The 13206-nt window shown below is 39.0% G+C and overlaps 1 protein-coding gene and 1 non-coding gene across 2 annotated transcripts in view; both read right to left on the bottom strand.

The window, feature by feature from the left end:
- Nucleotides 1–3025: 3025 nt before the first annotated feature.
- The window catches only part of SVEP1 (sushi, von Willebrand factor type A, EGF and pentraxin domain containing 1), a 193643-nt gene continuing 183462 nt past the window's right edge, over nucleotides 3026–13206 (bottom strand). Inside the window, exons 46-48 of the mRNA XM_063081889.1 lie at nucleotides 11485–11580; nucleotides 6844–6937; nucleotides 3026–3345 (exon numbers count right to left, since the gene is read on the bottom strand). Of these exons, the coding sequence (XP_062937959.1) occupies nucleotides 3324–3345; nucleotides 6844–6937; nucleotides 11485–11580 (212 nt within the window). The 3' untranslated portion in view covers nucleotides 3026–3323. The remainder of the gene's footprint in view (nucleotides 3346–6843; nucleotides 6938–11484; nucleotides 11581–13206) is intronic.
- LOC134366294 (U6 spliceosomal RNA) lies at nucleotides 6509–6615 on the bottom strand. Its single transcript, XR_010022275.1, has one exon. It is a non-coding gene; the product is annotated as a U6 spliceosomal RNA (small nuclear RNA).

Below are 13206 nucleotides of genomic sequence, written 5' to 3'. Positions count from 1 at the left end.
ACTATCACCTTGATGCCTTTGGATTTCTTGATTCAGTATGCACTATTTTAATGACCGAAGCTTTTTATTATGTTTTGATTTTTAGTAAAGATGGTCTTTTTCATTATTTTTTCTTTAAAATATTTAAATTTTCCATTTTTTTTCTTAATGTATGATAGAATACATAATTTGGTCATGCTAAAAAAAATAAAATCACATATGGCTAGTATGATTGGAGTTATACAATACCTGTAACTGGGAGAAAAGTCAAAATTTTTAAGACATGTAATTCCTTCATCCAAGAAATGGCATGGTTCTCCATTGTTTGCGCATTTATAAATGTTTTTAGATAAAATTTTCTTCCTTGAGACCACATACATTTCTTATTTACATAATACATAAGTAGGATCTTTTTCTTTATATTTTCTATTTATAATTGGCATGCAGGAAAGCTCTTCATTTTTGTATATTTATCTTGTAATCATCCAGTTTACTGGACTTAGTTCTTGTAATGGCTTTTGATGCCACTAGAAGGGTTTTCACCTTACAAGGCATTTTATTTACCTTCTGCCAAAATGAATATTGTGACAATATTCTCATTTTTATACCCTATATTTATGGATTATTGCTTTGGCTAGAACTCACAGAATAATGCTTAAGAGGAATGGGGGAAGAAGGGAAAAAAAGAAAGAGAGATCCCAATAGTATGTTGAACTTTCAGAAGGAGAGAACAGAACTGTGACTTCTAGAGATGGGAAAGGAGGGGGTCAGTGAGAGATTGGTTAATGAACACAAAGAATGATTACATATTAGAGTGATAAATATGCTAATTATCCTGATTTGATCATCACGTACTGTACACAGGTACTGATAGTCAACGCTGTACCCCACAAATATGTATTAATTATGTTTCAGTTAAAATAAAAGTGAGAAAGGGGAAAAAAATGATGAATGGGGATAGCTATTTTGATTTGTTTCTGATTTTAAAGTGAAGCAATTTTTGGTTCACTATAAAATTGATTATACTTGGTTTGAAACATATGCTTTAGTATGCTGGACAAACACTCTTCTGTTTTAGAAATTTAAGAATGCGTTGAATTTTATCAGATGCCTTTTCCATTTTTATTGCTGTTATCATACATTTCATACTGTATCACTGGAAAATACAACCTGCCTATCAAGTATTGTATTTAAAAATTAAATTTGCTGAATATTGCTTAGTGTTATATCTACATCAAAAATGCAGAAACAGTAGAATAGAAAGCACAGGATTTTTAGAACAGATTTGGGTTACATTTGGTTCTATTATTTAATGGCTGTATTATTTTAGACAAGTTATTTGACTGCTCAGAGCCTCACTTTCCTCATCTGTAAACTAGAGATAATAAGATGTATCTCAAGAGGATTATTATGAGGATTCAAAGAAATAATGTCTGTAAAACACCTAGTAGAGTCTCTGGCACATAGTAGTTGTTCAATAGCTGGTTTGGAAAGTAAATTATACAATTTATATATAGTTACTTATGTTATCATTGTTAGATTTTTGCAGCAGAGCAATATTTAGTAAATATTTGGTAAATATTACTCAATAGGATCTTTTCCAGTTTGTAGGATAGTTCATATAACATGCAAAATGACTCCCTATTCAAAAATTCACCAGTACAAAAGATTTTAAAATAACGTAAATAACACTCTTCAAGTACTTCTAGTATTATTACTCTGTGCTTCACATTTCTAAATGTGAATGGTTTCCAAACCTCACTTACTATCGTGCTTTATTTCCTCATACTTTCTGCATACCACGGCTAATTTGACGTAATGTGAAAATACAAACCTTTTAATCTATTCAAAGTAACCCAATACAAACTAGTAGGTATGCTGATTTAGTAGGCACTTTCAGAATTGAATGTTTTCAATTGCTTTCCCTAGTTAAACATGTTCTGTCTGGTACCATTTTTCTTTTCGTTACTCGGATTTTGAGCTTTATTTTAGACTTTTATGATTACAAATGACAAAGATCAACAGAGTATGGAAGTTGAAGGGATGTAAATAAACTGATTAAAAGGTACATTGATAAGCATGTAAGGTTGGTCCAGAATGTGAACATCAGGAGAAAGGAGGAATCAATGGCTGAGGAAAGCATAGGGTAGTGAAGAAAACCTCTGGGAGAATCAAAATCTTTTTCATCCTTCCTGTGTTTCTCCACAGTGCTACCATGAACCCTGCACCCTGGGTGGGAGCAATTCTCCCAGAGGATGGAGGCAAGTTGATTGTGAGTTTCCTATTTTACAGCACAATGTAGGGCTTGCTTTACTTGCTGAAGTCTGGGGAGGTCTTTCTCCTGGTGTAAGTACAGTGATGGAGGAAGGTGTAGCAGTGAGGCCTGACAGGCAGCTCAGCTCTTCCCTTGGGCAGCTGCAATTCTGTTCTGCAGGTGGCACCAGGAACCCAGATCTGGGGAACCTTTTCCATTTGCCTTTTTCCTTCTCTTTCCCTGGCTTCCCCCTCCTATCTCTCTTCTCCCAAAGGGGTGAACTGTGGGATTAAAGTCTAGGTATGGTCTCTCTGTTAATTTTCCAGTTCTTGCATTTCTTATTCCAGCTGTGAGAGAGAAGCAGAAAACTTTAATTTGTGAGCCATGGTCATTGTGCTGTTTCCCCCTTATCCACTAAGTTGATGCCTACAGCTTCCCAAATGTCGGAAAAGCAGTTAGCCAAGCTACTCTCAATACCAGGACAGAATTCTGTGTGTAGAGTATGAGGTCTAACAGTTACTCTCCAATTAAATAAAAGGAAACCTTTGTTGTTATACACATTCTAAAGAAGATGGAACTGGAATGAATGGGTCTCCTTTATTATAATTGCTTGGTAGATTAAACATAACCCTGTGTTGTGTCAACAGCAAAGATAAAAGACCATGAATCCTCTTATTATTCCCTGGCCACCTCATAAAATGGCACTATCCAGCAAAATATTATTTAGTAGCAAAATATATTTTAATTGAAAAATCATTTTTATGTAACTGAATAAAAATGTGTACCAGGCACTTTCTCAACAGACAGCAGAGTATGTACATTTTGTGAGGGTGGGAGCAGCATCTCTTTAATATCATTCTTATATAGAAAATACAGGCAAATTTAAAAATGGAAACATGTAAGAAAGTATGTCACAAGGAATAACAAAATATATCACAAAATATCAAAAGTAAACCCAAAATAACAAGTTTACTAAACAAAACAAGACCCAGCACCATGTTGGACCTTCTTTGCATAAGTTCCAGGATGCCTAGGGGCTACCAAAAAGACATGATCCTGCTTTTGGGAGAGCCAGTTGGTTCTGTGGTGGTTAAAACCCAGTCCTCCTTTTCCTGGAAGAAAAACAAACAGATGGAAGAGAAAAGACTGAATAGAAGAGGTAACAGCTCTTTGGCAGCTGATTAAAACAGCATTGAAAGTCTCAGACCCCTGGGCATTATGTGATGTTGTTTGTAGGGATGGGTGTCATTCCTTGAGAGAACAAAGTGACATAGACAATAGGTGCTAACTTATGAAAAGATCTGAAAAGCACCAAATCTGAGATTTCGTCCTGATTCTGTCACTAGTTTCCTGTCTGATAATCCTCTCATCTGTAAAACAAGAGGTTTAGACCTCATGAATCTAAAGGGCTCTTCGGGCACTAACAGTCTGTGGTTTTTAAGTTATGGCATTTGTTTGGGATCAATTTTCTGATGATGTGCACAGTGATCAGAGGAAATACAATTTCTTTCTTAAGGAATGAACTACCTGGGAACAAGACCAGGTCAGTCTTACTCTGACCTGGAGAAGGTTACAGGTTGAGGGATTTAATGGATGGATCAATTTCCTGGCATAAGAGACAGCTGGTGAAGAAATGCCTTAATGGATGCCACAAGGAATTTCCTCACCAGCTGTCTCTTATGCCAGGAAATTGATCCATCTGTCAACAAGCATTTACTGAGCATCTATTTTTGTGCCTGTGTGAGGTACTAGGCATAAAATCTTTAAGACACTCAATATCATGGGAGAGAAGAAAAAAAAATTATTTGTAAACATTTATTGTTTTGACTTCTCAGAAAAGCCTTCCCCCCCTCCCCTTTTTAGGGAATTATACTTGTTGGGAAAATACAGGAAAATGGTCAGGGCCGCTCAGATGTTCAGAATCTTGCTGAACATTTGATGTAAATAAGCACGTGCGCCCAGGTGTTCCTTGGTTATTGTCTAAAGTAACTGCGCATGTGCACCCAGGTGTCCTGGGTTATGACTTAAGAATAAAGGATGAGTAGCTCTGATCCAAAGCGGTTCTACCCTGGGGATGGCAGGTAGGGGAGGTCACTACTGCTGCTGGAGACTGTTGCTGCAAGCTATTGCTACCAGGGCCCCCAGAACCCTTGAGAGGCCTCTGCCACCGTCAGACCTGTAAGCTGCTGCTACTGCTGAAGGCTGAGTTCATGTCGTCGCCAATGGCTCCTGGGATCTTTCCCAATTACCTAGCGTGGACCTGCGTGTGAGGGGTCTGGGAACCCAGCCTGACATGTGAGGGGTTTGGTGACCCAGTCCGAACAATGGGTTTGAAAGGTCTGAGCCCTGACAATACAAATAGAAACTTGGTATAACTAACATAATGAAACGTTTTGGCTTTAGTTATGATTTGCTTTACTCAACAACTGGAGGAGTTGTGTAGCTTTCCAATATTCTACCTTCCTTTCTCCTGGGAATTGCCAGTCTCCCCTCCCCTCACCCAGTGTTTTGCCAAAATCACTCTTCATGTGAGTACAGCATAACCCGATCTGGGACCACTGTGCATTGATCCATGCTGAGCTCTTGAATCCTTCTTCTGAGATTTTTAAACTGGGCAGTGTGCTATGTCTCTGGATACTGTACAATGACATGTAAAATGTGGCAGCTGGAAGCAGTTCTGCCCTTCCATGTGACCTGAACAGCAGAGATAAACCACTCTGCAGCAAGAGCGAAGATGGAGCAGACCCCGGAGAGAAGGGGTGAGATGGGATGTGGAATTTAGGTGGCTTTCAAGTCTCAGCTGTGGTCCTCCTGATGTTCTGCCACTCCCCAGTCTTTGGATTCCACACAAGGTCCCTCTATTGTTACAGTAGAAGGAGGGGGAGCCTGCCTGTTCCTCTGGGTTGCTAGTTAGCCTTTCCTTGAATGAGGGATACACCTCTCAGCTTAATTTGCTGTAATATTTTTTGGACAGTATTTTCATGTCAGCTAATAACTACCCTTCCCCGTATCAAGGAAGAGCTCCTATGGGAATATTTTGATGTCAGGGAACAATAGAGACTCCGGGTTTCCTTTTCCTTACCTGTAAAATTAAGGGGCTGAACTATAGTCTAAAATTATAAGTTATAAATATGTCCTGTTCTTTTTGAGTCACTTTTTTTCCTCTTTTTTCTTTCCTCTTGGGGGTGGGGAGCTCTCATTTGCTTAAATTCTTTTAACTATGCTCTCAGTTAAGACTATCATCTTTATCTTGGCAGCTTCTAAATATATTTTCCAATTCCCTATTTGCTCTGTACGGTTCAGCTTATTTTTTTCCCCTTTGCAGAGATGGCATATGCTTGAGATGTTATGAATAAATTCATTGCACAAGTCCTATTTTTTTAAATAACTTTTGCTTTACTAACTCCTTGTTTTTGCAAGACAACTCTGACATTCCAGTCAACACTGCATAACAGAAAATGGAAAATAACAGTTGTTTTCAGTTAACTGAATTTCCCACTTTAAAAATGAATATGGAAATACCCATTTGTTTCCAATGATTTCTTTAAGATGCGGGTCAATGTACATAATACAAATCTAAATGATATAAAGCAATGACATATTGAAAGTCTTAGAATGGAGCTGATAATATTGCAACATTTGTGAGGACAATGTTTGCGTATAGAAAATATTTTATCCATGATAGTACAATATGTCTGACATTTCCTGAGGTTTAAAAAGGTTTAAATGATCTTCTAACTATTTTCCCTTTGACTTATTTTTATGGTAATCTTTTCTCAACTGTGATATTTCTCTGCTCAGAAATGGGAAACCAATTAATAGAACATATTTTTTACATAAATTTTCTCGTAGTCAGTGTAATACTGTATATACATATACTAAAAATATGAAACAAAAATATTTGACTTTAAAAATAAGTATTATCAATTTCAATAATAATTTTTATAGTAATCAAGAACTCAAATATCTACTAGGTCATTTTCAATAAAATATATTGAGTGTATCATTTTAATCCTTGCATATGAAGGATGCAATCTTCTTCTTCTTCTTTTTTTTTTTTTTTTTTGTCTTTTTTGTGACCGGTGCTCAGCCAGTGAGCGCACCGGCCATTCCTATATAGGATCCGAACCCGCGGCGGGAGCGTCGCTGCGCTCCCAGCGCCACACTCTCCCGAGTGCGCCATGGGCTCGGCCCAGGATGCAATCTTCTGATCAAGAGGATGGTTTATTTATTTATTTAACCCTTTCTTTTCTTTCTTTCTTTTTTGAATCGTGAAAAAGTATAAAATGCTTCACAAATTTGGGTGTCGTCCTTGAGCAGGGGCCATACTAATCTTCCCTGTATAGTTCCAATTTTAGTATATGTGCTGCTGAAGTGAGCACAAGCCTGTTTATTTTTGAGATATCATTGTTTTATTTGTCTATCCTGAACTAGTATATCTTAGCACCAGCTTTAGCTCAAATTTAGAGAGTGTTTCTAGAATAGATATTTTTGGATACGAAATACTTGTACTCAAAGTAGAGATACCTTCTGGCTCTTGAGACAACTTACCTTGAATTTCAAAGGTCCTTATGTTGTTATAGATAAACATTAGTTTGTAATTGTCTTACCTGGAACAGTCATGTCCCGTCCAAGCCGAAAGACAATGGCATCGATTTGGTCTTACACATTTTCCACCATTTAAGCAGGGAGACTGGCAAACAGCTGAGATGAAAAATTCATGCATTTATTTAACACTTAGAAATTCTGAAGATGGTCATAAAGGCACACGGAATAAGATTTGCTTCTGATTCCTGCTGCAGCCACCACAATTCCTCATATACTGTCCATGTGATCCATTTCTGCCACTCTGCTTGGCCTCGCATACTTATATGGCACCTCTTCCTTTTTTCCTTCCATGCTAGTCAATTTTCATATTTAAGTCCCAGGTTAAGTTCTACCTACTTATTAAAACCTTTGCTGATCACTCTCAAGTCCACTGATGTTTCTCTTTAATCTTTTTATTTATGCAAACGATCTGGCACAGTATTTTCTTTGAACTGTACATTTTCACAAGCTCAATCAGACTGTATATCTCTTCAGGGAACTAGCACTGAACTCTATGATTGACTGAATGATTAAGTCAGATATCAACTTTTAACGATAATAAATCAGGCACACTGATTGTCTATAATAACATAATTCAACTGCCCTTTGTGTTTGGCTAGGAAGCACACATAATGACTTTTACCAGCTTTAATTGGAATTACTGGGTTAGGGTTAAAAGTTAGCCACAGATGAACCCCAGAGAGAACACCCAAAGATTTACTACATAGTCATCTTTCTCACAAATCCACAGTCTCATAACCAAACTCTTCATCTGCAAGAATCTATTAAAAAACCTGAGGACATTAAAAATTGATGAAGACCTAACACCAGCAAGTTTGACATAACAAAGACAAGGAGAATCCCTTGTAGGAAGAAAATAAAAGGCCTGTTGGGGGAAGGTTAGAAATAAGAAACATGCCATTCTCATTATAGCACAGAAAGGCCCTTTCCTGGATGAAAAACTCACCTTTGGTGAGATATAAGTAAATGTCATTTCTTTAATCATTCATTCATAAAATATGGGGAAAATGCTTGCTAAGCAACTACCAGGCACTTGATAAGCATTGGGTGGAGAGGACAAAAGAGAGGATCAGAAGTAAAATGCCAGTATTTCCTCTTGACGAGCTCCCTTGGTAGGTTAAGAGTAAGAGCAGGCCAGCAGAATGCACTTGTTTGCAATTTAATAAGAAAAGAAATTATAAAACAAAGCAGGATTAAAACCAGCAAAGATAAAAGTCAATCTGAAAGTAACTTTCCACAGTTTCTTTTTTTTTTTTTTTTTTTAAAAGATGACCGGTAAGGGGATCTCAACCCTTGGCTTGGTGTTGTCAGCACCACGCTCAGCCAGTGAGCAAACCAGCCATCCCTATATAGGATCCGAACCCGTGGCCTTGGTGTTATCAGCACCGCACTCTACCGAGTGAGCCACGGGCTGGCCCCCACAGTTTCTGATACAAGAAAGCATTCCTCCTTTTCAGAAGGATGCTGATTTAGCAGTGCCTGACTATACTAACGAATGACATATTATTTTATTCCCTGTCTAAAAGCTTAACATCTTCTTCCTTCCCTATAGTGCCCCTAATGTTCCATTCTGGACCACCTTCTCATGCCATGTGTCTTCTGCAGAGTCTCATTTTTCCCCATGAATGTTTTTCAATAATGAACTCTATCTTCAATCTAGATGTATGTTCTGGGAACCTAAACTATCATCCAACTGCCTATCAGGTCACTTCCCCTGTATGTTTCACAGACCCTTCGCATGTCCATCCTTAATTCCTTATCTGTACCCTCAAACTGGCTTCTCCTAGTTTCTCTATCCCAGTAAATGGCACCATCTTCCATTCCAGGGCCCAAGCTGGAAACAGCAGTTTTGACTCTTCTTAGACCTTGATCCTCACAACAAATCTGTAACCAAGTAGCATTGACTCTGCCTCCCTAACTTCTCTCAAACCCACCCTTCTTTGGTTATCATTTCTCTAGACTTAACATTACTTCTTGCCAATGCTGCTTCTGTAACCTCCCAACTAATCTCTCTATTGTGAGTCTTGCTTTCTGCCATTTTCCATACTGCTGCCAAAATCACTTTCTACAAGAAAAATCTGATCACACGATTTTCCTGCTTAAAACCCTTCAGCGGTTTCTGTTGCTCTCACAAGACACAGTCCAGCACGTTGAACTTGGCACACAATACGTTTCCTGATCTGATGCTGCCGATCTTTACGGTTCATTTCCACCACACCTATACCTTTCTTCTGTGGCTTTTGTTTTACTTTGCTGAACACACCTATGTATTTAATGCTCTATGCTTTTGGCTAAAATAATCTCCTGATGATTCCTCTTGCTCTTCCTCATGCTCTACCCTTGTGAAGCCTTTCTGACTGTTGGCCCTGGGTTAGTTCAGCTATCTTCACTGTTGACATAGACAATTTTAGAGAATTCAATTAGCCTTTACCTTAATATTTCCTAGTTGTCTATTTACAGGTCATTCCACATTCCTTCTCTTTTCTAGACTGAAATTCTGAAGGTCATGGTATGTTTTATATATCTTTGTATGCTTTAGTGCTTAGGGAGTATAAAAGTAGGATATATGCTGAGATAGTTGCTGCAAGAGTGAAAAAGGAAGACGATATGGCTAAGTGTCATTAAGGAGCTTATTCTAGTTAGAGAACTAAGAAGCTAAAAGAAATGCAAGTAAATCAGATCAACTGAGCTTTAAGCTGTGTAGCATCTATAGAAACAGAATATTAGAAAATAGATTAATATGATATCTAACAAGTTTGGAGATAAGAAGAAACTTAGGCAGGGCCCTGGAGGGTTGGGTAAGGTTAGAATAGGTAGAGGAAAGGGCCGAGCCCGTGGCGCACTTGGGAGAGTGCGGCGCTGGGAGCGCAGCGACGCTCTCGCCGCAGGTTCGGATCCTATATAGGAATGGCCGGTGCACTCACTGGCTGAGTACTGGTCACGAAAAAGACAAAAAAAAAAAAAAAAAAAAGAATAGGTAGAGGAAAGAGGGAGACCATGAACAAATGCTAAGAGATGGATGGAGTAGGGGGAAGGGGTTGCTGGAGGGGTAATGTGGAAGCTGTCACTTTAGGGGACAGACAGCATGTGCTTGGTAGGATGAGAAGTGGGTTGTGCTTCAGGTGTGCTGAAGCCAGTCTATGCAACAGTTTGGAAGTCAGAAGAATTCAGGCTGGATGTGGAGACAACAGATGACCATTTTTGGTTCTGAAACGGGGTGAAGATATGCCAAGAGTAGTACATTAATGATGTTCAGCCTGAAATGGAGATGGGAAAGTCAGCTCTGACCATGATCCAGAGAAGAGCTGGTGCCAGTGGGGTAGAGCAGGATGCAAGAGATATTGTGCAGGAAGGAACAAAAAGAGTGATGACACTGGTAATCTCAGATGAAGGGGCGGGAGAGTCAAGAAGGATTCATTCATCCACTTGCAAAGATAAGGTGCCTGGAAAAGGGCAGGGCTGGTTTGCAGGTGAGTTCAATTTTGGATGCACAAGAAATGTGAATAAATATCAGACTTGATTTGTAAGAAATAAACACTGCATAGATTGCTTCAAATGTAGCCTCCAGGACATTTTTCCTTTTCCACATTCATGGATGGCTCAGTTTGGGCTTTGTGTAGCCATCTGATTTTGCCTATGACAGTACCTTTTGCTCCCATTTCCCTGGTTTACTTATTAATAGTACTCCTTTCCCTTTCAAAAGTGTCCTGGTTTGGAAGCTAATTGATATGATCACCCCAGCCTTAGTGCTCATGACCAGCTCTAGTGTCAGCAAGTCTGATCTATTTTACATTTTATCCCACTGAGGAGGTGGCATCAACATTGCTTACAGGAGGGATGGTGGAGGGTTGGATTTAACAGTAAATATATATAGCAAGCCTATTCTTTTAACAGTTGCTTAAAAATTTAGGACATTAAAAAGGTAAAAACTTGTCATTTTAAACTGATTTACTTGACATTTACTAAAAAACCTATTATATTTGGGTGCTATGCTAGGCACTGGGCACTATGTTAGGCACTGGGGACAAAGAAACATCCCTGCCCTCAAGTGGCATATAATCTAGTGGGGGCAGGGATAGATAGATAATCAAGCAAATTAAACAGATTTCAAAGTATTTGGGGCTAAATGCTACATTTGATGTAGCCAAGGGTTGCTAAGGGGACATGTTTGTCACCAACCAATCAACCACAGTTTGTTCTGTTGTCTATGACAAGGAACCATCTCTTCGATGAGTTTTTTCATTTTAACTTAAATGGTATTTATTGATAGCCTTGTTCTTTCTAAATAGTAACCAGGAATTTAGTAATTTAGTTTCATAGAAATTAAAATAAGTATTCTCCTGAAACTGCATAATATCTATTCTACAGTGTGTAAGACAGAGCAGATGACATGAAGTAAGGCAGACAACCGAGTTGACTTAGATGCTCTTCTTTGGCACATGACCCTGAAAGGTGTTCTTCAGGCAGCCATGCAGTTCAGTGTTGAGATCACCATTCAAGGGGCCATCCTGAGGAATTCTCGGGAAACTTTGGTTACCCTTCTGTTTCACCACCACCTCTGAGTCTGAGTCACACTCATCAATGTCCTCTGGGGCTTCATGGGACCAAGCCACCAAGAAAACAAACCACGCAAGGGAGCCTACCTGTATGACAGCGGGATCCCGTCCAGCCAGGTGGGCAGTCACACTGATAAGGGGCCACACAGCGACCACCGTTCAGACAGGGAAGGATGCATATTGCTAGAAAGGGGGATTAAAAAGGATTTGATTAAAATACACAGGCTTAGATATGTTCAAGTTTTCAAAACACATTTTCCAGGAGGTGTGAAACCTTGCATGACCCACTAGACAATCTTCCCGTATGTGTTCTGCTTATTAATGAGTATTACCGGGAAAACATAATCAGGAGAATAAGTCTGGGTCCTCAGCCAGATGTAATGACTGTAATGCCAAATACACTTTCACTGAGGACATACTGTAATCAGTCTGCTAAGTGCTTTGCTTTAACTCTTTACAAAATAAGCAGAATGATCTCCATTTATTATCGTTTCAAATTTCCATTAAAAATGATGTAAAATGCTCTATGAGGGTTTGGCTTTCTCAAAGCTTTCCTGTCTCGAGCTAACTATGAGAATGGGAATCCTATGGGTTATACTGTAGGCTAGTGTTTGCAACGTTTTAGTAGAAATGGGACACCTCATCTTTTATTTCCTAGGAGTTGAGACCTGATGTTGGCTGAATCATGCCTCCCCTATGCTCTTTAGGGCAATCATTCCTCCTACCAGACATCACTGAACTCTTTAAAGAGGTGTAGTCTGTTTAAAAAGGGTGGCATGAGATTGCCTGCTGCTTTGCTACTCAGAGCATGGTTCTCTAACTAACAGTATTGGCATTGCCTAGAAGTTGGCTAAAAATGCAGAATCTCAGGTCCCAACCCTGACCTACCAAATCAGAATCTGCATTTTAACAACACCTCCCAGATGACCTGTATGCACATCAAAGCTTGGGAAGCCCTGGTCTAATGCAGGAGGGGCAGTGTATGCTTAGCAAGTTAAACCAGCTGAGCCAGTTAAGCCGGCTGAGCCAGGCCTGTAGTTGGGGTACCCCAGAGTAAATGCTCCCAAGTCTTTGGACTCTTGGCATTATAGCAGGTCAAGTCTGGGAGCCCTAAGTGAAAAGGAGTGATTGGAGAGAAATGGAAGGAAAAATATGATTTCCCTTCTTTCTTAATCACTGTGAGACTGCTTGGGTGAGTTAGTAGCAGCATAAATTTATTTCCATCGTATGTTTTCCTTTATAGATGAGCTGAAAAAGTCATATTAAAAAGTTTTAGAGTCTCTTATAAAATGCCTGGCCTTTAGAAAAAGCTGGTAAAAACCAATGACCATCATATTAATAACTCTTAATGGTTCACATACACCACTCCCATTGAAACATGAAGTCATTTTATCGTTATATATTTTTAAAGATATTGAAACAAAGTGCAGTTCAGACACTAAAGAAAACATTTAAAACCACTTATTTACATTCCCCTGGAAGTTCAAATTCAAACATATGTCTATAAGGATCAAAATTCTATATTAATTTACCAAGCATTGTACAGACACAGGAGTGCCAACTTTCCTTATTTTCTTAATTAAATGGTGGGCTACAAACATTACCTGCAGAGTACAATGTTATACAATGCCATGCATTTATGCCAGCTGCAGCAGTGACTGGCACAGCACACGGCGGGCCCGAGATAAGGGAAGAAGTGGACTGGGAGACTACTGCAAGCTCTTTCCCAAGAAGACTCTTGTAAGATGACTTTAGATGGATCTTGATAACTGTATCTTCAGGGTCATCCATATTCTAGACCTTCTGCAA

The sequence above is a fragment of the Cynocephalus volans genome, chromosome 17 (genome assembly GCF_027409185.1).
Source record: "Cynocephalus volans isolate mCynVol1 chromosome 17, mCynVol1.pri, whole genome shotgun sequence".
Lineage (NCBI taxonomy): Eukaryota > Metazoa > Chordata > Mammalia > Dermoptera > Cynocephalidae > Cynocephalus > Cynocephalus volans.
Note: the sequence above shows the minus strand (reverse complement) of the source record. Positions and strands in the feature narration are given on the sequence as shown.